The 23178-nt window shown below is 50.8% G+C and overlaps 8 protein-coding genes across 8 annotated transcripts; 5 read left to right on the top strand and 3 right to left on the bottom strand.

Moving 5' to 3' along the window:
- Positions 1 to 72: 72 nt before the first annotated feature.
- Positions 73 to 3172, bottom strand: CONPUDRAFT_52541 (uncharacterized protein; the record flags this gene model as incomplete). The annotated part of the gene is made up of 14 exons (XM_007768155.1): positions 73 to 117; positions 169 to 608; positions 666 to 932; positions 1048 to 1111; positions 1159 to 1619; positions 1679 to 1692; positions 1746 to 2013; positions 2067 to 2257; positions 2306 to 2379; positions 2434 to 2482; positions 2538 to 2657; positions 2716 to 2759; positions 2820 to 2955; positions 3015 to 3172. The coding sequence occupies 14 exons, from the start codon at positions 3170 to 3172 to the stop codon at positions 73 to 75; spliced, it is 2331 nt and encodes a 776-aa protein (XP_007766345.1).
- Positions 3173 to 3453: 281 nt separating this feature from the next.
- CONPUDRAFT_136178 (uncharacterized protein) lies at positions 3454 to 7984 on the bottom strand. Its single transcript, XM_007768706.1, has 13 exons — positions 7933 to 7984; positions 7806 to 7880; positions 7705 to 7751; positions 7574 to 7652; positions 6949 to 7519; positions 6724 to 6899; positions 6617 to 6669; positions 4928 to 6567; positions 4824 to 4858; positions 4398 to 4761; positions 3810 to 4347; positions 3588 to 3760; positions 3454 to 3534 (listed from the first exon to the last, which is right to left on the bottom strand). Exons 8-13 carry the CDS (start codon positions 5131 to 5133, stop codon positions 3471 to 3473), a joined length of 1380 nt encoding a protein of 459 aa, XP_007766896.1. The 5' UTR covers positions 5134 to 6567; positions 6617 to 6669; positions 6724 to 6899; positions 6949 to 7519; positions 7574 to 7652; positions 7705 to 7751; positions 7806 to 7880; positions 7933 to 7984; the 3' UTR covers positions 3454 to 3470.
- Positions 7985 to 8234: 250 nt separating this feature from the next.
- On the top strand, positions 8235 to 10059 carry CONPUDRAFT_164034 (DNA glycosylase; the record flags this gene model as incomplete). Its single annotated transcript, XM_007768705.1, has 10 exons — positions 8235 to 8668; positions 8718 to 8738; positions 8794 to 8886; positions 8935 to 9041; positions 9095 to 9207; positions 9286 to 9292; positions 9349 to 9399; positions 9448 to 9844; positions 9895 to 9962; positions 10010 to 10059. The coding sequence occupies 10 exons, from the start codon at positions 8235 to 8237 to the stop codon at positions 10057 to 10059; spliced, it is 1341 nt and encodes a 446-aa protein (XP_007766895.1).
- A 1133-nt stretch (positions 10060 to 11192) lies between these two features.
- On the top strand, positions 11193 to 12594 carry CONPUDRAFT_121313 (kinase-like protein; the record flags this gene model as incomplete). Its single annotated transcript, XM_007768704.1, has 3 exons — positions 11193 to 11468; positions 11797 to 12018; positions 12066 to 12594. 3 exons carry the CDS (start codon positions 11193 to 11195, stop codon positions 12447 to 12449), a joined length of 882 nt encoding a protein of 293 aa, XP_007766894.1. The 3' UTR covers positions 12450 to 12594.
- A 559-nt stretch (positions 12595 to 13153) lies between these two features.
- Positions 13154 to 13949, top strand: CONPUDRAFT_53356 (NADH-quinone oxidoreductase; the record flags this gene model as incomplete). Its single annotated transcript, XM_007768218.1, has 5 exons — positions 13154 to 13271; positions 13321 to 13392; positions 13455 to 13634; positions 13685 to 13765; positions 13831 to 13949. 5 exons carry the CDS (start codon positions 13154 to 13156, stop codon positions 13947 to 13949), a joined length of 570 nt encoding a protein of 189 aa, XP_007766408.1.
- Positions 13950 to 14519: 570 nt separating this feature from the next.
- Positions 14520 to 17993, top strand: CONPUDRAFT_81113 (uncharacterized protein). Its single transcript, XM_007768334.1, has 3 exons — positions 14520 to 15737; positions 15790 to 16505; positions 16558 to 17993. Exons 1-3 carry the CDS (start codon positions 14700 to 14702, stop codon positions 17864 to 17866), a joined length of 3063 nt encoding a protein of 1020 aa, XP_007766524.1. The 5' UTR covers positions 14520 to 14699; the 3' UTR covers positions 17867 to 17993.
- Positions 17994 to 18643: 650 nt separating this feature from the next.
- CONPUDRAFT_121308 (meiotic nuclear division protein 1) lies at positions 18644 to 19638 on the top strand. Its single transcript, XM_007768703.1, has 8 exons — positions 18644 to 18706; positions 18757 to 18771; positions 18819 to 18861; positions 18919 to 18999; positions 19064 to 19098; positions 19149 to 19256; positions 19309 to 19468; positions 19516 to 19638. Exons 3-8 carry the CDS (start codon positions 18849 to 18851, stop codon positions 19620 to 19622), a joined length of 504 nt encoding a protein of 167 aa, XP_007766893.1. The 5' UTR covers positions 18644 to 18706; positions 18757 to 18771; positions 18819 to 18848; the 3' UTR covers positions 19623 to 19638.
- Positions 19639 to 21470, bottom strand: CONPUDRAFT_143051 (S-adenosyl-L-methionine-dependent methyltransferase; the record flags this gene model as incomplete). Its single annotated transcript, XM_007768702.1, has 8 exons — positions 19639 to 19770; positions 19827 to 19986; positions 20034 to 20122; positions 20178 to 20384; positions 20435 to 20589; positions 20646 to 20763; positions 20811 to 20911; positions 20961 to 21470. Coding segments are annotated over 8 exons (1388 nt in total), but the record flags the coding sequence as incomplete, so codon positions are not given.
- Positions 21471 to 23178: the final 1708 nt, after the last annotated feature.

Here is a 23178-nt window from a genome sequence, read left to right as displayed (position 1 = left end):
ATCCATGCCCGCCGCGCGTAACAGATAGGATAAGCCTAAATACGTACAAGAGGTGCCTCCATGGCCAGTGTCCTACCAGCAGCTAAACAAAGGCTTTGCAGTCACCATTTCGAGTCGCTGCGCGAGATCCACGTTAGCGTCAATTGATCAAAACGCGAAAATACCCACCTCGATGACCACTGTCCGTTTTCTTGCAGCATCAGCGTCCTCTGAGTTCATCCAGTCCAAGCCCTCTCGCTGAGTTTGCCGGCTACTGTGACTGTTCCATCTCAAGTGACGATTCATGTAAGATGCATCCTGGACGTGTGGAACCGACATCGACATTGCGACGAGATCATCCTCCGTCATCGAGCTTGACAGCGACCTGTCCTCTGGAACAGAAGTGAGCGCGCCAGGACTACCAGGCGGTGTAAACTGTTGCGAAGCCGCCATCTCTGGTATGTGCGTTGTCTCAGCAGGCGCAGATCCAGGGATGGGTATCCGGTGCGGCAACGATTCGGCGACATCCATCTCCTCTTCCTCTTCCAAAACGGACTCATCGACACCAAGACGTTGCAGGCTAGCCTCAACAGCATCTAGGCGCTCAAGGTGTTCAAGTACATTAACGCCTAGAAGAGAACGCGTGTTATCAGTAAAAGCCGCGTAAAATATCAAGAAAAGCTGACCTGTTGCAGCAGGATGAACTTTCGAGAATTTAGCGGAGAACGGAATCGGTCTGGAGGTATCAGTCGAGCGTCTTTGTACAGGTGGTGGGAAATCAGAGGTGTAGCTTTGGCTACGCATCCGTCGAGGAGGTAGAGGTACTGAGCTGATTGAGGGCTTGGGAGAAGGTGGTATTGGACCTGACCCTGACGGCCGCGGGAGCTCTTCCATTATCTCTACCTCGTCATCCCAGACTAGAGCTTTGGTTCGTCGAGTAAGCTCAAGGGGTCCTAAACATGCATGCGTGAGTGATAGTGCAATATGCTTGTCTGTAGAGCGTACCTTCGTCCTAACGTGACGCTTGAAGTCAGCCTTTGAGGTCAGGGGCAGTTCATAGGCGTCAACGTACCTCATGCTTAAGCGATTCGATGATGTTATATGCCTGGCCCTTGATGACTGCCATTTGCCGCTGTTACACCAATGAGCAGTCATATAGAACTGTCACGAAAGGCTTACTCTAAACATTTTCGGGTGGAAGTCAGGATCTACAGCAAATAGTTTCTGTAATTGATATGTCGTCTCCTCCCACCAAGTCTTGGAAGTGAGTAATGGGAGGAAGTGATTTCGCGTTTTCTCGCTAAAAGGTGGACCGATCAGGCTCACGGGTAGATACAGCCAGCCATACGCATAAGAACGCCATCCTTGTGGATGTTCGTGGGGGAACGAGAGAGAGTTGTCTATAGCAGCTATGTGTATATGTGGTGTCCGAGTATAGTCTGATTGTGGTTGGCCACATGACGATGGTCTCGACGAAGAAGCTGTCGAGGGATCGCCACGCCGAAGCTGACTCATCGCTGGCATTTGCGGCCGAGAAGTGGGATTGGGGGCGACGTCAATGAGTGATTTCTCATGGTCCCCTTCGCAGTATTTGATCATATAGTTATCGGCACCACGATCGGTGTTAAGCATAAGGTAATCTGGGAACGTCAGTTAGCGCAACGCCATCATTCAAGGCGACCACCACACAGAGAATTACCTAGAACAACAAGCCTGAAAGACGGTACATCAGCCGCCGTCATGATTATGAATGTGGAAGTACCTACTTTTCTAGTTCCTCCCTAAAACTTTGCTGGAGTGCACGAGACCAGTAGAAAGGTCGGCTACCGTCCGTTCCCTCAGAAGCATCGAAGAGTGCTCGCTCGCCCTCGGGATCATCTTCAAGGTCGTCGTCTTCACCGGTCTTGCCGCATATGATCTTAAGAGCCCCAAGGAGCTTCTTGGAAGCGATACCCTTCCGGTGATTTGAGTCATCGAAGGTATCGGTGATGGACCGTCCCGGCCAAGGATGTTTACGAAGGAAATCTGACGCATCTGGGTATTTCCGTTGATTGACATGCTTGTTTACTGGCTCTAGAATGACTAACCCGTGAATCCATGCAAGAAGTATTGCATACTTCCTATCTTCCCGGGGAGAGGTTTGCCCTTCTTTGCCGCATTACGATCTAGCCAGTCATAGAAAAATGCTTGACTAGATAATGTAACCAAGGCTGTCCGTGGAACGATATTAAGAGCAAGGCGTTCATCCAGGAGTGATGCAGCCGCCTCGGAGATATAGCTGTGGGCTGTCTCGATAAACTCCAGGTCTGGATCGAACGATGCTTACCTGAGGTTAGGAATGAGGCACTTTCTGCCAAAGGGTATGATCCAACGAAATTGGCGATGGAGCCATTTGGTTGTCTGCGGAGAATCACTATTAGGCGAAGGGTAAGCGTATTGGGATTGGGCTGTCACCTTGGGGTTCAGGCGGCCATACGGCTCTTCGTCCTTTGGCTTGAACACACTGCGTGAATGTTAATCTAGACGCTTAATGTACACGCAATGACTTTGTGCCTTACGCAACTGTCTGCACCTTGCCATCCACCTTGGCACGCGCAAAGTAGGATCCAGATGAGCCTTTGGCGATCATCTTGGGGTGTATGCCAGCTGCAATGGCACTTCGAACTGACTGAGCGGTACTATAGGGTGAGAGTCATTAGCAGCGACGTTTCCAAGCATCCTCATGTACACACGCACTTGTCGAAGACTGCCTGAGTCATGGGAGGTTGGTGATCAAGGGTCTTGGGCGGCTTCCACCATGGGTCAGAGGAGCAGCAACAACATATTGCTTGCAGACGAACCTGTGATTCCTCACTACTAGGCAACGGAGGTATGTTCTGAGGGGCCTCAAAGACAGACTGCCATATCTCGCGACGGGAGTGGTCCCGGATCCCCTTCTTGTTTCGCTTCATCTTCTGAGCAATGGAATCTGTCCATCTGAGCAGGACAAGATATTAGGCATGGTATATAGGAAGGATGGGAGGGCGGCAACAGACCTCTTGAATGCATTGTCAATCTTGCTTAAGTCGATGTGCCCTGGCTTGTGTGCACGACGGAGACCTCGTGAGGGAGGCTTGACGCCGACCGCGACGTCACCCTCTGCCTCCTCCTCAATTGTTTGAGCAAGAGGTTCGTAGCCTGAGTGGGAAGGCATGGCCGCAGTGTAGGGTGTGTTCAGGTGAGCCGCTAGAAAGACATGCAGTTATGGTGTGCTGCCCACTGGCCTGGAAGCCGGCAGATGAATATGACCCTTTCCAATCCGGCTTCCCCACTCTTGCTGCGCTTCCAATAGGGGCACGTGTAGGCTGTCGACCTGGACAAATGCTTCCGAGATTGTTACGGGCAATGGTCATCCGTTTGAGTAGGATAAAAGATGCTCTCATCACTATTTTATTATTGGTCATTGTACGATTAATGAAGCTAAACCGTGTCTCTGCATTATCATGAGTGTTCTAAACTAAATGATCTTCAACAGCTATTATCAAATCCCGTGTATTCCCTATTTTCGTTTGTCTTCTTGGGCAGTGGTTATTTGCGAGTCGATTGGTTTAGAGACAGGAAGAGCGCACTCTTCTAAGCAAGGTGCATCAAATATGACACCACTCGGTACTAGACTAACTGTCGGGACGACAACTGAAACCCACAGCAGGAGGGTGGCTACGCTGTAAATTGCACCCCAAATGCGGAAGAAATTCGAATCGAACGTTTCCGCAAGTGAAAGCGTGAGGTTTGCGTATACGCCCTAAGAATTCGTTAGGCTTCGTAGCTATAAGGAGTAGAGCTAGACATACGTTGGGGAAGATGGTGGACCAAAACGAGAGTTTGAAGGGAAGACGACCATGTCGGATGGCATCTTGAAGTCCCAACAGTGCAAATAAAATCCACATAGATGCGTATGCCCACAACACAAATGCGATGGTGACACAGATTACCTCAATCGTGTCGGGTGTGCTGGGAGATTTGAGCAACGTTGATTGTCCATATTTCAACGGCAACAATTGTTTGAAAGCTTGACCCAGGGTCAGTATCGAGAATCCTGCTTGGCCAGATGGCCCGAGAGGCAAGAAAGAGGACAAAATCCCAAGGCCAGGAGGGTAGCCGTGAACGATAAGACGCAGTAAATAGATCGTGAGCATCATGAGGGACAATGACAGCCCTACTGTGACCATCCAAGCCGAGACCACTACGGTTAGAAATGCATGGTCGTGTGAGTACTCTTGCAATGCGCCGGCCAAGACACCACCAGTAGACGACGCGACAATGAGAGTAACGACGGGCAGCAACCAAGCGGTGGTCATCGATTTTAGCGTGTGATCGTGGTGTGTTTTCCTATGACGTTGGTGAATAAGTTTTCCCAACAGGAATCGCAAAATACGTACATGACATGCATCACTCCCCAGCAGCAAATGAAAGATATTGCAACGTCAAGCCACCAAAATGCCCAAAGCGCGTAGACGAATTTGCTTCCACCAAAACCGTATGTCTCGAATACACCTCCCGTGGCGACAACAATGAGAGTAGCACCGCCCATAGGGAAGGTGCCTAGATATAAGCTTTGGGCCGGATGGCGGATCATGAGCGACCACACGTCAGGGAATAGGATATAACGAGTAATGCTGATGATAGTAAAAAGTGTAAAGAGGGCGAGATTGAGGAAAAAGAAGACCAAAGTCATGGCTTTCATCGCTGGCGTGTCATTTCCGTAAGGAAAACTGTGAAAGAGGATTGCGATCGCGCCAGTTCCTAGAAAGAGGGAGATGGATTAGGACTATCTGCAAGGCGGGGTGAGAAAACGTTATGCGCACCCATAGTGACAGCGAACCATGCTGGAGTGAAGTGCCTACGAATGCAGCATGAGCAAAGAGAAGTCCCTGAGTGGTTCAGGGGTAGAAAAGGCCAGCACGCTAACCTGACGATGTCTTTAAAAGACTTTTTGCGAAGCCCCTCAGAGCTCATGAGATAGGTTGGGTCAGGAAAGGCGACTGTCGGAATGGGATACCAGTGAGCAAGTGTTTCGGCTCCGCTGTCCTGCTTGAATGTATTGGGGGGCGAGTCACTTTGTAGCGCCGTATATATGATCTGGGTCTCGGATTCTCGGCGACAATCGGCTAGCATGACGGCTTGCTCATTCTGACACTTTCTGTTCCCGCGGGTCCTTCGGTCATTGGCGGAGATTGTGGATGGAGTAGCGCAGAGTGTGCGTGCGCATTAGCCTGTACATGTCGTCCTGGGTGTGGACAAAAGCGAGCGGGACGCGGACGGTATCTTTGGCCAGATTTACTCAAGTTCCAAAGACGATCGACAGTCGTCGTCCGCCGCTGTGACTAAATTAAAGATTCTCACGAAGAAGCTTGTCTCAATACCTGCCTTTATGTCACGGTATAAAGAACTCAGCTGGCCTCCCTGAGTCGCCTCTTCAACCACTGCGCATTTTTTCTTCCACGGGCGGCATGCTCAGCTTCCTCAAGTCCCCCAAGTCCCCCAAGACGCCAAAGTTTGCTGTTTCTTCGGAAAAGGTAGAAGAGACAACGGCTGATCCGGTCCAACAATCGTCTCCTGTGGCCCCAGATCAACCTGCTTTAACCGTCTCCGAGCCAGCCCTCGCCGCCGCCGAGCCGCCGAAGACGGAACTTGAGGCCGCTCCCCAAGGCAATACCCACGGCTCCGAGGAAGGTGGCATCGCGCCTTCCACCACCGCTAGCGCGACTCCAAGCGCGACTACTGATACGCCTGCATCCTTGACTCCCGCAGAGCCCCAGAATCCTTATGGCAAGCACTCCGATGGCCGTCGCTTCTCTTTCCGTTCATTCACTTTCCTTAACAAGAGCAACGAACCGAAGAGTCCACGCAAATACGTGATGACAGCAGATGAGGAACACACAAAGGAAACCAAGGCCTCTGCAGCTTATCTTAAGCAAACTCACAAACCCAGATTGACAGGCTCAGACAAGCGCGCCAAGGAGTCCGCTGTAGTCATCCGTTCTCTCATCGTGGGCTCTACAGCTGGCCAGAGTCTCAAGGGCACCAAAGCCGTATCTCGCACGGAAGTCGGCCGTGTCAAGGGTTTGCTGCTGCAGCCCAAGTCCGCCAATCAAGTTATCACGCACCTCAGGGCCTTTGACTTGAAGGGTGATGGTTCTGTGGGAGATGATACCGACCCGGAGCAGTTCTCGAAACCAGTTCACGCCGTTTGTCTCGATGGTACCGACGATGAAGTCCAGGACCGTCACTTCAAACGCCTGAACGAATCTAGTACCGATTCCTCCGTTGACTATCCTAGCATTGCGACCGCATCGATCAATTCCGTTGCTTCAATGTTTGAAGGCATGCACCTCATCAACCTTATCACTACTGCGGACTTAGGCCTCGGCCAACCTGGAGATGGCGAAGGAATCCTCGCAGGCGCGGTGCCAACTGCTGCGACAGTGATCAGCGGCATTCAACAGATCACCCCCCAACTTATGGCTCTTGGGTATGCGACCGGGAAAGCTGTGACCCCGGACCACAGCGTAGTACATCCTCCGTTGGATCGTATTTCGATCTTCACTTGTGAGCCTTCCTGCCAATTCTTTATGCTTATCATTGACCTTCCTTTCAGACTGGTGGGGCCTCGAGATTGCACTTCCTCAACGTACCCTATCTTATCTGGAGGCGAGTTTGGCATCTGCCCTAGAGGGTGTTGACTTCTGACCTATGTTTGTTCAGAGTGCGAAGTCCATCTCCTCCGCAGTCATCAATTTCCTTACCGCGTTATCGCTCATGAACGAGGGCGTCCGCGAAGTTCTGCCCTTCGTCCGGTACATTGGTCAGTTTATCGACTTTGAATTTGACTCTATCAAGAAGGAAAACTGCGGCAAGGGTGTTGTGTGCGCGGCTACTTGGTACATTTGCATCCATTTCTACCATCGTGCGCATACTAAACAAAACTAGGGTTATGCCAGCTGCGTTGGTACCTCGTCCCTGGGATTTCCCCCCTCCTCTACCTCCCAAGCCGATCGTCCAGGAGGCAAAGGCTGATACAGACCTTTCTGACATTTCTGCGGCTCCCGCTGCCGACGAACCATCAGTGGAGGAACCTCGTCAGTCGGAGGCCTCTCAGTCTGTATTCTCTCAAGAGTCCGAGGCTACTCCTCCCATACCATCTCAACCTCCTGTCTTGCCTGAGCTTATCGTCAGCTCCCCATCCTCTGTTGATACCCTAGGGCCATCCCCTTTGACTGCCTGATTTCATCTTCAAGTCGTAAGGTTTTGGTTCTAGTCACATACCCTCCGGATCTACATTTCTGTTCATGGACTCACGATTTTCCGTCATCGTCAATACACTCCTTAGCGCATCTCTTGGACAATCGCCTGCAGTATATCATCCCGGCTTTACACACGTTTCTCCGTTGCAATAGCTTTCAAAGCAGCACACACACTCATTCAGTACAGCTATATAATACACGATCTCCCAATCGTTCCGACTGATCTATTCACTGGGTAGTGAACGTCTGGTCGGGCTCTAGACATCACGAGTAGTTAGCCCCTGTAAATGGTGGATTTTGAATCAGTTTACCTAGGTTCTCAATCAAGCCTCCGCTTTGGAGTGACTGAAGTTGAGAGAAGGCTGAGGGAGTGACTGTGACGACGATGCTCTGGCGTTGCCAATGTTAGCTGATATATTAAGGTCAAATAGATCGATACGACCTCTGGGAAGGGCGGCTGAGCCGGGTTGACTTTGTGGATAGTGCCACCTAAATTATGCATCGGACCATGTTCGTGAATTGAGCAGAGGTACAATGACATACCGTTGCTGGTGATATCATCCTTCGTCTTCTGGATCTGCTCTTGCGAGGCAGAAGGATCGAAGGTGATGACAAACTCTGGGCAGGTCATCTTGCATGCACGATTCAATAGAAGGTGAGGAGAACATACTGCTGGCAGACATTCTTTGGCTTGATTGATACGGTAAGATGGTAGGGGGAGGAAGAGTGACGAAAAGGGCTACTAACCAGTACTCCTACTTCTGTAAGGAGTACTAGTGCTGTGCTCCGCTCCGGTGGTTTCATATATCTAACCGATCACGTTATGTGATTTGACGCGTGACGTAATTTTATGCTGACTCAGTCGCTCGCCTTAAATTGACGCGTCTTTCTCAGGCACTGAGATTGAGTGTTTTAGTTCTGTTGTGAATGCTTGCCCGCTTCCTCCGAAGTAGTCGAGCACTTAGAAACACAATGCCCGTCACTCGTTCATTCAGTCGTTCTCAGGCTGCGACTGTTCCTGTCGAGCCTCCCTCCACGGCACTTCCCTCTGTGCCTGCACCAAACAAGCGCAAACGTAAAGCTCCTTCTACGGCCACAAAGACGGCGGATAAAGCAGTCAACAATGTCTCTGACAGTACAAGTCGCAAGAAACCCAGAGTGAACAACAAGAAACAGCCTGCCAAGGACGCAGAAGCGCCACCAGCCTCAGAGACGGCGCTGACCCCCATCCTGAAGCATGTCAAATCTACCGGCGACACTTCGCAGACATTTGTCCCCGCTGAGCTTACCTTCTCGTTCAAAGACGCGAAACGACACCTCGTGAGCGTTGATGGCAGGTTTGAAGACATATTTGCGAAACTACAGTGCAAGCCGTTTGAAAACCTCGAACGTGTCCACCCATTCCGGTGCGCTGTCATCAAAACACCTTTTGTAGCCGTCCTGACAGTATCGAAGTGCGCTTACGCAGTCTATACTGTGAGCTAAATAAGGTCTTCCGTCTGTGGGTCAAGGTTGGCTCATCCTTTTCCAGAGGGCAGCAAATCTCTTGGCTTGCAGCCCGATCGATCAATTACAAGTTCGTAAGGTTATTCGACTCATCCTTGTCTGAAATACCGGACTACTCGTGAGCATAAGTTCTAGCCATGCCCCTGTGCAATTTGACCATTACAAGTATCATCAAGTCGTCTACCTCATTTTTCCCTACACCTGCGCAGGTTGCTGCCCAGGATATTGCAACGCTGAAGACGGCGGGACTGAGCACACGCAAGGCTGAATACGGTAATCTTCTTCCGTCGACCCCGTACCTTCACATTAAGCAATCCGTAACACAGTTCAAGACCTCGCCGCAAGATTTGCCGACGGCCGACTCTCAACTGAGAGACTGTTGGAAGCGGATGATGAAGAACTCGCAGAGATGTTAATTGAAGTTAGGGGAATAGGTCGCGTAAGTTGAAGTGTATGTACTGCCAAGTTGGCTGTCTCTCTGACCTATCGCGGTATTTCGTGACCATTCGTGATTTAGTGGACAGGTGGGCGAGGGGTTTTTCTGCTTTGAGCAAACAAAAATTGATGCCTCATGACATAGTTGACATGTTTGCCATCTTCTCGCTGCGTAGGCCGAATATTCTGCCCGTCGGTAGGTCCATTTTCTTTATCCTGTAAAGGCCATCTCATTCTGTACCAGGCGACCTGGGTGTTCAGCGAGGACTCTTACGCTGGGTGCTAGCGCTGCATTCTCCAGCCCATTCCTTTAGTGTATCACCCGATAAGACCAGTCTTGACAAACGCGATAGCCAATCCGAGGCCAGTGTCGACGAAGACGATGAACCGCTGAATGTCAACGCAAAAGGGCAGACGGGTTTGACTGGTACCCCGGCTGCTCCATCATCGTTCTTGCCTGCCCCGACCTCCGCAACGCCGCTGGCAAGCATGTCGAGCATGCCGATCATGCCGACTCCGTTTACGCCTTCAATCAATAAAACCTTGCACGACGTCAGGAAAGCTGGCGCTGCCATTCCCCCGCTGCCAGAAGGACTCACTGTCGCTTCTCTGAAGGGACGATTGACCGGAAAGAAAGTCAAGTGCGTTTGGTGCAGTCTGACCTTCCTCGTGTTCTGACAATATCCGCTAGAGGTGCTCTGCTGACACCAGGCGAGATGGAGCAATTAACTGAGAAGTGGGAGCCCTACCGGAGTCTTGGTGAGATATTGACAATGTCGCCGTCAACAAACTAATGGACGCCGTAGGGGTGTACTTTATGTGGGCACTTCAAGATGCGAGCAAAGATGGTGCTTGATCTAGGATCATGACATTTATTTCCAAGGTGGTGTTTAACGTGTAACGAATTTATTGTCTGGATTATACCGTTTATCCACTTTTTATGATAGAAAATTAAGCGCGATATTCTTTTGGTTTGACTTGAGCACAGCTCGAACAAGGCACAAGGCATTTCATGACGTAGAACATGGAAGTCAGCGAGCTCGAGCAGTGCTTGTTTCGTGGGATGGCATACTTAGCTACCAAGTATGGCATCGAGTATCTTCGGGGAATGCGCCGATTGAAACTCCGCGAAGCCAATGGTCTCCCAAAGCAGCTGGATCCGCTGGTGTCCATTTGTGGCGAGCTTCAGCTTCAGTCCCGGACTCGGGAAGCTGGACCGTATGGGCCGGCTCAGACGACGAGCACTAGCAGCACGAAACGAAGGACATAGGACATAGAGCTATGGGCTAGCATGTACTTCTGTGCCCTCATTACTCTGGCTGGGCCCTCTTGACACTTGAGCACAAATGCTGGAACGCCACACTGGGACTGGATTGGCATCTCGAATTCCTGCATGACCCGACTTGTAAAGCTCCCAAAAACCCTCGCACTTTCTCCAGAGGCCCTCCAACCTCTCTTCTACGACCCTCGCTCTTTCGTGTCCATCTTACGAGAGCATCCAGCACGGTTTCTTCTCAATCGAACCTCGGGAAACACGACACATACCCGAAGTCGCTATACGCAGCCATGCCTAGATCAAACAGTCCAACACCAACCTCAATGATGGACAGTGATCTAGTCGCTTACCCTTCCGCGGATCTCCATCACCCTCGTATTCATGACTATGTCTCATCTGAGATCACTACTTCTTATCCTCATCCATCGGATCAGGCGCACTCGTTTGGGGAGGATACTCCTCTTGATACAATCACCGAGCCGTTCAGTACTTCTGTCCTCGACGAGGTTGACCCGTTCGCAAATGCGTTCGGCTGCAGCTTTGGCGAACTGTCATTTAACTCTGAGGACACGCGAACGCCACACTTCGATGAACCCTCTCTACTGCTTTCTTACGATGGAGAAGGTTTACCGTCCATCTTGAACAGTCAATCTGAATTCCTAGCTTCCGAATTTCCCATTGTATATGCTCACGACTACTCACCTCACTTCCCTATGGGATATTCCCTTCACCCGTCCTTTGCACGCAACTATCAGCTTTGCGACGAACTGGGTTCAGGCGGTTATGGCTTCGTCATGACTGCCGTGCACCAGATCGAGCAGGTTGAAGTCGCTGTCAAATTTGTTATCAAGGACAAGGTCCCTAAGGAAGCCTGGGTTACGGATGAAGTTTTCGGGCGGCTGCCCATGGAAGTGATGTTGCTCATGATGGTCAACCATGGTAACATCGTCAAATGTCTTGACGTTTATGAAGACGAGCTGTACTTCTACGTCGTGCGTAAACTCTGTTGCTCGGTTTTAGACGTCATATGAACTAGCGTTCTAGATTCAGGAGCTGCATGGATCTCCATGGCCTCGGAGACCTGAAGAGCGCCGAGACCATGAGGAGGCCGAAGCAGGGGACCGGAGTCTCCTTTCTCCAGCACATTTATCCTCTCCTCCAGCACTTTCCCCCTCATCTTCTGAGATATCTGTCGATTCGTCGCCGACAACTCCTTATCACGAATCGGCTTATCCGGAGGCGCCGTCCTTGCTTGTTCATGGAATAGAGTCCCCCACCATGACCCAACCACCTCGCATTCCCTTGTCGATGAAGAAGCCTCTCCCTTTCTTGGACGTGCCCTCGAGGCCTCAGTACTGTCGCCGTCCCTCTCATGATCTCTTTGAATGTATCGAGCAGACCAAGCACAAACGTCTTTCAGAGAAGCAGGCCCGATACATCATGAGTCAGGTCGTTGACGCTGTGCATTACTTGAAGAACCAGGGGATCTCTCACAGGGATATCAAGGATGAGAACCTCGTCGTAGACAGAGACTTAAGGGTACGTTATCGATGAATTTCTTGGCTACTTAATACTGAGCATTGTAGGTCAAGTTGATTGATTTTGGTAGTGCAACAATCGTTGATCCAAGCTTCCCTCGCCCATACTACAAGCTCTTCTTTGGAACCACAGCATACGCGTCCCCAGAGATCCTGCAGAAGAAGCCGTATCAAGCTGAGCCTGCTGAGGTGTGGACGCTGGGTGTGTTAATGTCTTATTTGCTCACTGGCATGTCACCTTTCCCATCGGAAAACGATGCCCTTGAGGGACGAATTGTTCTTTCCGAGGTTCCGGGCAAGAGGCTCAGCAAGTCGTGTCTTCACATGATGGCCCGCTGTTTGGAGCCGGATCCAACCAGACGCGCTACCATCGAAGAGGTGAGGGAACACCGGTGGCTGAGAGGCTCCGAATCGGCTGTTGGGCGTCACTGATTTCTGTTACCTGCTACGTTGTGTCTTTATCTCTTTCGATTTCCTATCATGATTGAAGTCTTATGTGTTCTTCGTATCCATGAAACCTCTCCTTTGCGAGGTCTCTTTCCGTCTTTTCTTGTTTAAGTAGTAGGAAGCATGTTCTATGGCACTCTTATTGGACTCTCTGTTTGCCTAAATACTTGACATTGTACTTATACCATGTACCGCAGATACCTCTACGCTGTAAATGATTATGAATGGAAAATTTCTATGGTTCGCAAAGCTGTGTGGAAGATCAAGTATTACGCTTGACCTAGCGACTAGTGCGGCTCTCTCGCCTGTTTGTTACGAGATACGTCTGATTGGTTGCTGCTGCTTAGGACACCGGGGTTAGTAAAGGGATAAACGTGATCGTGAGAAAATGTTAGTTGTGCGGACATTGAGCTCACCGCTGCCACCGACGAGCATCTACTTCCGAAAGTTCCAAGTCAACAGTCATCATGGCGCTGAACCTTGCAAAGGCGACAGGTGGTTATCCTCTTTTCTTGTCCTCTTTGGCTTCCATTGCTAACAAGAGAGCAGCACTGAATGCGTGCCGGCGAAGCACGGTTTCTCCGCTAGGCATTTACGGTACGTCGGCCAGGATCGGCCTCCTTCAGCTAGCTCACAATATTGATGCATTGTCCTATCCTCCAGCCGCACGCTCCCTGCACACCTCGAAAATGGCTAATGCAGCTGAGCCTGTTCCGTCCTCGTCTACCTCGGCTTCCGAGCCCATAACGACGTTGGCCAACCGGAACTCCAACCAATACAGTCTTGAGCACCCACGTAACAAAGCTGGTATGTGACTGAGTCCAGAGCGACAGCTTGGCTGATTGTAACACTTTAGAGTACGTACTCTCGACGCTGGACAAGGTTGTGAATTGGGCACGGCAAGGGTCTATGTGGCCGATGACTTTTGGTGAGGCTCTATCCTTAGTCATAGTCAGCATTTTACTCATCGGAGCCCATGATAATTTACAGGTCTGGCCTGCTGTGCCGTTGAGATGATGCACATGGCCGCTGCTCGCTACGACCAGGACCGTCTCGGTGTCGTGTTCCGTGCCAGTCCCCGGCAGTCCGACATCATGATTGTCGCCGGCACATTGACCAACAAGATGGCTCCTGCTTTACGCAAGGTCTATGACCAAATGCCCGAGCCTCGTATGTGTTCAAGGATGTTAGCGTTTGTTAGATATTGACAGTTATCAAAGGTTGGGTGGTCTCCATGGGCTCGTGTGCCAATGGTGGTGGATATTACCACTATTCTTACTCTGTGGTCCGCGGCTGTGACCGTGAGTCGTGGACTACTTGTTGCGAAGTCCAGTGACTAATGAATCTTGCATTGGTTTGGCAATAGGTATTGTTCCCGTCGACATCTATGTCCCTGGATGCCCTCCAACCGCCGAAGCATTGCTTTATGGCATGCTGCAGCTCCAGCGCAAGATGCGTCGGAACCGGAAGAGCGTTTTGTGGTAAGTTATCATGCTTTTGTCATATGGCTCGCTTATAATGTGATTGCACAGGTACCGCAAGTAGGCGAGAGATGGCTTAGATGTAGACGTAAACTAGAGGCATTGCGTTCCACCCATGTTGCAGATACAGACATTTATTTGCGGTCGAATAATAGGTCTATAGCTATATGTGTCTACGTCAGAGGTGGCCTTGATAAAGCAAAAAAAGACGGCCTAGGCACGATTAGGTCTCGGGGTGGTATGCTTTGAAAAGGAAGGAGTTACGCCATAGGCCTCAATGTAAGCCAAGAATAGGGTGACGGAGTCGGGTGAGTTGAGCCGTCGCGGGATGAGAGGGTTTGGGAAGCTAAAAGCTGCACTGGTTGTTGGGTACCTAGTTGGTCATTAACCAATGTTGAATCTTAGATGTTGAGTTGACGGAGATGTCATTTGGTCATGGGCTAGAACTGTTTATGGTCGTGAGAAGCGGACGAGCTGGTGCAAGTGATGGTGCCCCCCCGCTCAACTGCCAAGCGTGTCCACCCAACCCTTGCTTTCTACTTCTCCCCCGCTTTATCCTCCAGCAAGGCATTCCGTTCATCAGCCCTCCCTCTTCTCGATTTCCATCCGGCCCTTCGAGGCAGCATTGACGTTGGTCAGCGCCGGCTGCAGCGGAGGTTACACAGTATACGTACGAGTTCAAACTCCCGCTCGTTGGTGAGCCGGAACATTGACCGAGGGCACTGTTCCTTCTGTCCTCAGTGCTATACTGGGAATGGAATTTGCTCCCGCCCTCGCACCGTCCAAACCCGAGCTGTCTACCCATCTCCAGCTGTCCAACGTCCACCTCGGCATCATCAACCGCCGCCTTCCAACTGCCATTTCCGACCTCGACCTCAAGGACGAACGCTACCCTCAATTTCCGTCCGGTTCACAGCATATACCAGAACATTTCGCTGTCCCGTCCTCCTCACCCCCACGCCACTCTTCCGACTCTCGCGTATCAAGGAAATTAAATCGACAAGCCGACATGGCAGACGCTGATCTCACAGACCGTCAACGCACTGGTAGCGATCGCCGTCCGTCCACCAGCAAATCCCAACCCGCCAACGACGAAAATCGTGTTTTGCATGGGTCCGGAAATGTTGGCAACCACCCGCTTCCGCAGGCTCCCTATCGAGCTGTTGAGCGATATAGTCTCGATGACACCGAGCCCCCTTCAAAGCCTGGCCTCTCAGACATGAAACTCCTCAATGACGATTCATTCAAATCTATTCAGGATTCTCAGACGGCTTCTCAACACCGTCAAACCCCCTCTCCGTCAGGTCCGGCCGGCCCTCGTGATATACCTCCGTCTTTGATTCCTGCCTCCTCCCGGCAACCTTCCCATCTTTCAGGAGATCCGACTAACACCTCCAAACTCACTACCGCTCTTCCTTCTGGCTCGGCATCCTATGGTCCTACAATGGGTATCACTATTCCTATATCGCCAACGCCTCGAGCGTACGCCCAACACCCGACCTTTATCACACCCGTGGCAGCCGCACCAAATCCCGTGAACACCGTTCTCAATCCTCCGCCGCCCCCTGAAGAGGTTTGCATCGAGTGTGCGATGCGTGATCAAGACATGGCTGATGTCGTTGCCGTTGGCCCCGGCGTATGGGAACGCGAGAGCGATGTTCTGTACGAGGAGCTTGTTCGGCGGGAGCAGGAAGAAGAGGCAGCTGGTATTCCACCTTCAGACAATCCCCCTAGGCCCCGTGCAAAGGGTGGACGTCTGACAGAACAGAACCTCAAAGTGTTTAACGACCTTGTACGTGGTTTCAATTGTCTCTTATTGCGCGATATAATCAACGTCCTTATAGAATCCTCGTGAGCCTGCGGCTAGAGCACAGACTCTGAACAAGTACGTAACGGCGCAGCAGACACTCCTGGAAGCGGAGGCCTTAGCCCGCGCCCGTGCTATGAAAGAGTCTATGTTGCTGGACACCAAAGCCCGAGATACCTACTCTCAGCTTAGGCGCTCAACATACGAGGTTGGCAATGGTGGTATCCCATTGGAAGATAACGGGCCTTTACGGGTGAAGGCAAGTCGCAACGTGTCCGGTCCGAGCGGTTACCATCTCCGTTCGCCTTCTCGGGAAGTCACACTTTTGGAAAATGGTCTCGTGGTTGAGCATGTAGACATCCGCAGGGAAGAAAGAGAGGAGAAGGAGCGGCGAAGAAGACAGGAGAGGCAAGAAAGGAGTCGGGCGCGCAAATCGTCTCGTGGATCTGCCGTGGATGTTACATCCTTGTACTCTGTGCACAGTCTCGTTCCCCATACGGACAGCGGACTTGCGTTGGCGCCGACTAGGCAACAGTCGACGCTGAGTCCAGTGCGCCCAAGCAGCTCGCTTACTGCGCCGTTTGATCGACAGTCAAGCATTAGCCAAGCGTACTCCTTCTCAGACGCTCATAGTCCGGGGTCCTCCTCCCCACGTCGATCTCGTTTCTTTGGTTTCAAGAACCTCAGCTCGGCCTGGCGGAGCTCAGACAGTCTGGCGCCTTCCGGGATGTCTGGAAGTATGGTTGACATGCAGTAAGCGGTTGATTAATATTGCGTGCTTACGAATTCACGTTTTGGTTATCAGCGTTGCTTTGCAGCGAGAAAGCCAAGGTCCAAGGTTACGTTCACCTCTTGGCGAGCAAGTTCGCTCCGTGTCTCAGCGACAAAGTCAATTGTTACCTCAAGTAGAATATGACGATTTGACGCAGTCTACGGCCAATACCAGTGTCAAGTCCAAAAAGAAGCGCAAAGGATTGGCCAAGATATGGAACCTCGTCAAGGGCTCTTCAAACAAAGAGGATCCGGCAGCTACGCACAATACGTCGATTCGCTCGCAGGACCGGGAAGATGATTCACCTCTTGCGCCTCCGCCTCCCTTGTCCTACCTGGTGAATCGGAACCCGACTGAGCATCTCGGCGGTGCTCGGCAGGGTTCGTCTTCGTCAATCCCAACCACCTCTTCGCCGAGGAATCCTCTATCTTCCGCTGGTGTGTCTCCTCCGACTGCTCCTTCTAGCCTCCTGCCATCACCAACCTCTTCCCGCCCATCAGGCATGGATCGAGACTCAGTCAGAGCGGGTACCTATCCCGACGAGAGGGATTTTGATGCATATGACAATTCTCAAGCACTAAAGGGTCTGCAGTGTATGACATCGGAGCCTGACATACGCCTGAAACACGCCGAGGGTGCCTATCCATATCATAACGGTGGTTTGGCTGTACCGAAATCAAGTCGTTCTCAAGTTACACTTTCCAGGGAGAAATCCCTACCCCCTCTTCCGGGGGAGGTGCGCTCTCGTCGCCAGAACTCGAGCAACGATCTTCGGCCTCAGACGTTGTACACATACGACCCGTTAACGAGAGAACCAGAAGAACTGGTGCCACCTCAAGCACCATTCCGCGCCGATCAACGAAGGCAATCTTTTAGCGGCACTGCATCACACCCACCGTTCGGTGCACAATCCCTACCCCTTGGCGCCGGTGCTAGTTTGCTCCGGCCTGGAGGGATGTACAACGAGTTTGGTCTCTCACGTCGGTCACTAGGGCGGCTAGAGTACATAGAGGAAAATCCTCCAGCTAATCGGGCTCCCTCGAAGCGAAAGAGCAAGTTTGGTCTATCGTCGCTCCTTGGGAAGAAATCTTCTACTTCACCCGATACACGACATATCAATGGCAATCATCTTGAATTCCCGCGCATTAACAATATCTCTCCTACCGATGTCCCCGACGATTGTACCATGACAGGGTACACGCACTCCGCTTCGCGGCTTAGTGTTGGCCCTCGAATGTCGATAACGTCGAAGAAGGCTCTGGAGGAACTTGTTGAGCAAGATCGGGAGTTCGTTGCCTACCGGTATCCCTCGAACGACCAACGCATCGACGCCGTACAATGAGATAGTAGTCAGCCAGTGTTCCCATTTATCCAATGTTCTTACATACCATGCATTCTACGCTGCCCATTCCTTTGCATCTCTTCTCGTCCAAATACGTGCTGTAACTCATCCCCAATCCCACTCGTGACTGAATATATACATGTTGCGTTTTGAACAGGAGCGACGTCGCCTCGTGGGCGACCTCCACTCTTTATTTTTGTGTTCCTTTGACTATTTTCGACTCTTCATCCTGGTGAGCCTCTCTGTGAACGTCTGACCCAATGATCAAGCGCATGGGCCGCCAACGAACAAGTCAAAGGCATACTATCTCGCGTGCTCAATACTGCGGGCGCGATCAATACCTATTAAATACTTTGAATGCACTATAGTTTTTGAACCTACCTTGCTCTTCTGTCTGGTTCAGTTACGAAATAAATATCTACGAGGAAACTATACTGGTTTGCTATCGAAGCTTCGGCAGGAGCCTCCACATATTTTCGGAGCTTACGCGCAGTCACTACCGCAGGATCTCAAATCCAACACGGATAGTGGTTTGGCGTTGGGAGGAAATGAAGAGCCTCCAATCTCCGGCTGTCCAAAGTTGGCATCAGGATGATTTTCAAGCACGTGATGCGGACGCGGGTGTTTCAGCAATATTCGCGCGAGTGCATCGCGCCCAAATCGCACCAGATTTCTGTAATCCATCCTCGGGCTTTTCACTAGACACACTCATCAGGCTAATTGCAGAAAATGGTGACTATTCCAGAGTCAATAATTCACAATCATACTTATTGGTAGGCTCCTCGTGGGCTTTCAGTAGAAGAAAAGCGTGTTAAGCTGCTCGAGTTATTCCATGAAACGGTATGTCCAACGAAGCCAGAATCTCGATGTCACGACTGAGACCCTTCCAGAAGGATTTCTACCAGGTAAGTAATGCCAACTATCCCTCTAAATGCTTATTAAACTCTCGTAGCTGAAGGAGCTGGAAAAGTTGGCTCCTAAGATGAAGGGCATAGGTATGCTTCAGGTCGACAGCCCCGAGAAATGCAGATTAGGTGAACGCTGTGATATAGTTCAGGCCACCGTGAAGGACATCCTCCAATCACTTGTCGATGATAGCTTGGTCCAGGCAGACAAGATTGGCTCATCAAACTGTCCGTCTGCCGTGAAAAGGTGGCTATATGCACCGCAAAATGTTGCTAACCTTTGCTTTCCCAGTCTTTTGGTGCTTTCCATCTCAACAGGGGACGATTGTGGGTAGTAAATACCTCCATGTTTCATGTCGGCTGATGGCTTGTGATAGGCTCAGAATCGCCTTACCTCTCTCAAGGACGCAGTGGCCAACAACGAGTCGCAGTTGACTGAACTTCGTGCAGCTATTGACGCTGAACATGCAATGAGACCGCAGAGCGTAGAAACCACATGTTGACCCTTCTTTACTCTCTGATCCATTGTCATCACAGAGCACGCGTACACAAGCGCTCGATAGCTTAAACGCAGCTAAGAGAGAGCTCGCCACTCTGGAGAACGAGTTGAGCGCATATGGAGCCCGTGACCCCGTCAAACTCGCAGAGAAGAAAAACGCAGTTGGCCTCGCCCGAGAGGCAGCACTACGATGGACAGGTAAAAGTTTGCTTCCTAGATGGCCATCAAAGTGTTAAATTTTCTAGACAACTACTTGATTTTGCTTGGTCACTTCACTAGGCAGAATGGAGTGGATGCACAAGACATCCGAAGGTACCTTGAGATTGACGAGAACTACGAGGACCTGTGCTGAATGATTATGGTGTCATCTTCGTTGCCCGCATGCAATGCAGCATACATTCAAATGAAGAGGTATATATACAGTGATGTATATGAATATCACTATATATGCATTAGGAGTCGCGTTCCTGATGCGTGAACGAATTAGATATCGACAAATCCTGGTGAGGTTAATGGAATGAGTCAAATGTGCAAGCGATAAATTAGAAGTCCTTGCCTCAGGAGCGAAAGGCCATCTATCAAAAGCGCTGATAAAAGCAGCCCAATCTCTTGGATCCATCGTCCTGATCGCTTTCTTTACATCTAACCGTTCCGATGGATGCGCGCTAGGATCTGTTAGATACCTAAGAAGAGTCTGTGCGCCAGGGGCGAGATTACTGCAAGACTTGAACACTATTTAGTTCAAATAACAGATGGCACATACCCGACAGCTTTCTCCAAAGGAGTGCTCTTCTGCACATACAAACGCCTCAGGCAATAATCCCACTTATCTACCATCCCAGGTTTGATTGACTGCAAGGCAACCTTATCAACAAGCACACAACGTTCACCCCCTTGAATCACTGACTGGCTTTAAGTGGGGCAAGAAATTGACAGCAGCCATAGGGACCACAGGTCGTGTCTTTCCTGACCTATGTAGGACAGACCCTGGGTAAAATTTATCACCAGGAGGGGTAAGAAGATCGGGATCAACAGCAAGGTCCGCCTCCGCTGCAGCTTTTGTCATCATTGTTAGTTTACACCGTGCTCGGTTGGACATGTTGGCAGACATGCGCTGTAAGGCTGTTAGATTGAGGGGTGTCATTTATGACCTGAGTCTCATACCTCCCAAACCCAGTCGTACATGAGGACACTCATCGGGATCCGGCCATAGTTGAACAGCCAAGATTTGTCTGGAATGCATCTCATGAGCTGAGACATGAGTTGTTCACCCATGGAAGACACCGGGAGCTGAGCAATCCAATGAAGATTAGGATGAGCTATTGATAATGACCGCGTTAGACAGGATACGACTCGAGGGCATGCATGAACCCACGTTCGTCCCATGGTAACGACTGAACACCGAGTTTGTTCAGGTCTATTTGCTCATATGTATCCCAGTTAACTGCGTTGAGGGGAATGATTTCTATCCGTGGGTCTGCTTTAGCGAGAGGCTAGAGGGAATAAATAGGTACTCTTGGAAGCGCTGAAGATTACACACCTCAAGATACTCTCGAAACACTTTCACATCCTCGAGAAGGATTATCTTTTGCACTCGTTCTCGAGGCAAATCAAGAAGCGCTCTGGTTAAAACACCAGGCCCTGGACGCGTCGTAAGGAATACACGAGAACCTGACTAGCTTGCCAATACCTGGGAATGCCTCTATAATGACTTTGTCACGGGCTATCTCTGGGATGAAAGCATTTGCTAGGCCCCAAGCCGTGTCCGGGTCCCTGAGGGTGACACGGTCCGCAAACATCATGGGCGGCTTGGTCGATGCTTGCCCTGAGGTGGGGAAAACGTCAGACCAAGTTTCGAGCGGCGGTAGCTCCCATTTATCCGCTGGAATGATTACTGCTGGCTTCGAGGCGACAGGACGCGGTGGGGCAGGGGAGTGTATGACCTTGCCAGCACCAGATTTGGTAGTAAGCTCATTCACGGTTTGTGGCTCCTTTGGTCGGCGACCGCGTTTCTTCGGGGGACTGGCGGACTCTTCTGTGCTTGGTTTAGGGTTCGTTGTATCAGTTCGGGGCGGTCTCCCTCTTCTCTTTGGGGTCGCAGCATCTGTAAAAGCCGATGCCGTACTTGACAGAGTGGCCGTGAGGACTGACCTCCTACAAGGCAAGACGAACACGCGCGAAAGAGCTCTAGAAAGCATCGGAACAGGTCGACGAAGACAGACGCGTTCGGAGTTAAAAGCGACGAGACGCGTCTCGACGTTAATATAAAGGGTCCGAATGTTAACTTGAACTCTATTAGGTTGAGGGCTGACAGCAATCATCTGGAGCGAATAGCTTAAGAATATCGACTACTGTGCACTATACTAAAGATCCGTACTGGACTAAAGGATTATTAGCAGGTATCATGAGTCAACGCGAGCCTATCCCTCGATATGAGAGTCTGACCCCTCAGACCGCGGGCCTATGGATGACTTTCGGAGCACCGACAATTCTACTTCGCGCTCTGCCAGTGCAAGTCGTCTCTCTGATAGTATCTGCTCGAGGTCATGCAACGTGATCCAGCCGTAGCGTTTGTTGCGGATCCAAACTGAACCTGGGAGAGACACGCACTCCAGGGCTTGACAGACTGAGTGCCACTTGGAGGCGCATCCCCCAACTATCGCAGAGTTATGTAAGTCGTCGGAGTCATCTCTTGACAGCAGCAAGAAGGAACGTAGTCGCTGAAATCCCGACAGCACGTTTTCAATTCCAGCGATAATCTCCTATGTAAAAATTTAGTGAGTGTACACAGTCTCACGATAAGTGAACGAACAGCTGTCACTGCGCCGGAAGCCGCATGAAGTGCAAAGGAATCTAGTTCTGGAAATACCAACGGGATCACAGAGAGCGCTTCTGAAATGTCCCTTGCAGAACGTGGCTCTGCGAGACGAACAATGATTTGAAGCGAACGGACTTCGCCTTTAGAGAATTTTAGGATGCGCATGATAGTATTCATTATGTCTGTCGCAAGTAGGTTGGAGTTGATGAGGCATACTTCAATTTCTTGGACTGGACGCAAAGGGACGGTGAGAGAGAGTATCAGGGGTGAAGCTGAAATCCGAGCGAGGTTGGGAAGGGCAGCAGAGTCAAGCGTCCCACTCTCATACTGCCCACCGAACAAAGCACTCCGAAGAGATGCTTGCGTACTCAGCCATCGAGTCAATGTAGAATTCCAGTATAAAGTCGTCGACAATATCTCGAGTTGAGAAGGGCAGTGCTGCAAGACGAACGAGTGCGGACCGTCGAGGAGGAGGGTTAGGGAAGTGAGATGTGCCATATTACGAAGGACCTGGGAAAGCAAAGAGAGAAAATTCCGGGTAACATACGAGTGAACCTGCTCCAAATCGGCGATGACAAGTGAGCGAGTATGCTGACAGAGCTGAGGCCGATGATGAAGTGTTCGGAGGCATCGGATGATACGCGCGGGGGACGGTTCAATGCAACGGTAGAGAACTTGTTCGCTAGCAACTTGGAAGGTGTGATTGACGGATGCGAGCACGGCGAGTGAGGATGCCGAAGTGTGAGACATCACTTGATGGAGGAGTTCAAAAGGCAGAGAGAGAACTGAGTATGATTTCATGAGTGATTTAGCTTCATAGCAGTGACACTCTCGAAGGTTACCAGAGGCAGATGGTGGTGCGCCGTTGCGTATGAGGTTGCTAACTCTCAGTCCGTCGCTAAAAGACTTTTTATTTGGCACATAGAATGTGAGTAGGTGAAGATAAGACGACGGTAGAAGCTGACTTGCACTGGTTCCATAACTTCCGTCCCGGACGAGAGTCGCACTGGTGTCGCATTGTGATAGAGAACGATCCAGGTTGGTATCTCCCGGGTCAATGAACATCAGTGTAATGGAGAGGGCACAGAGT

This window comes from Coniophora puteana, assembly GCF_000271625.1.
Source record: "Coniophora puteana RWD-64-598 SS2 unplaced genomic scaffold CONPUscaffold_4, whole genome shotgun sequence".
Taxonomy (NCBI): domain Eukaryota; kingdom Fungi; phylum Basidiomycota; class Agaricomycetes; order Boletales; family Coniophoraceae; genus Coniophora; species Coniophora puteana.
This window is presented reverse-complemented; position numbering and strand designations above follow the sequence as displayed.

Coding starts and splice junctions, on each gene's coding strand:
- CONPUDRAFT_81113 (XM_007768334.1), top strand. CDS start 14,700: ATGGAATTTGCTCCCGCCCTCGCACCGTCCAAACCCGAGCTGTCTACC. Junction 15,738..15,789: donor TCAAAGTGTTTAACGACCTT/GTACGTGGTTTC, acceptor ACGTCCTTATAG/AATCCTCGTGAGCCTGCGGC. Junction 16,506..16,557: donor GGAAGTATGGTTGACATGCA/GTAAGCGGTTGA, acceptor TTTGGTTATCAG/CGTTGCTTTGCAGCGAGAAA.
- CONPUDRAFT_136178 (XM_007768706.1), bottom strand. CDS start 5,133: ATGCTAGCCGATTGTCGCCGAGAATCCGAGACCCAGATCATATATACG. Junction 4,859..4,927: donor TCTTTTAAAGACATCGTCAG/GTTAGCGTGCTG, acceptor CTGCATTCGTAG/GCACTTCACTCCAGCATGGT. Junction 4,762..4,823: donor ATGGTTCGCTGTCACTATGG/GTGCGCATAACG, acceptor CCCTCTTTCTAG/GAACTGGCGCGATCGCAATC.
- CONPUDRAFT_121308 (XM_007768703.1), top strand. Junction 19,000..19,063: donor CAAGATTGGCTCATCAAACT/GTCCGTCTGCCG, acceptor TTGCTTTCCCAG/TCTTTTGGTGCTTTCCATCT. Junction 19,099..19,148: donor CATCTCAACAGGGGACGATT/GTGGGTAGTAAA, acceptor GGCTTGTGATAG/GCTCAGAATCGCCTTACCTC.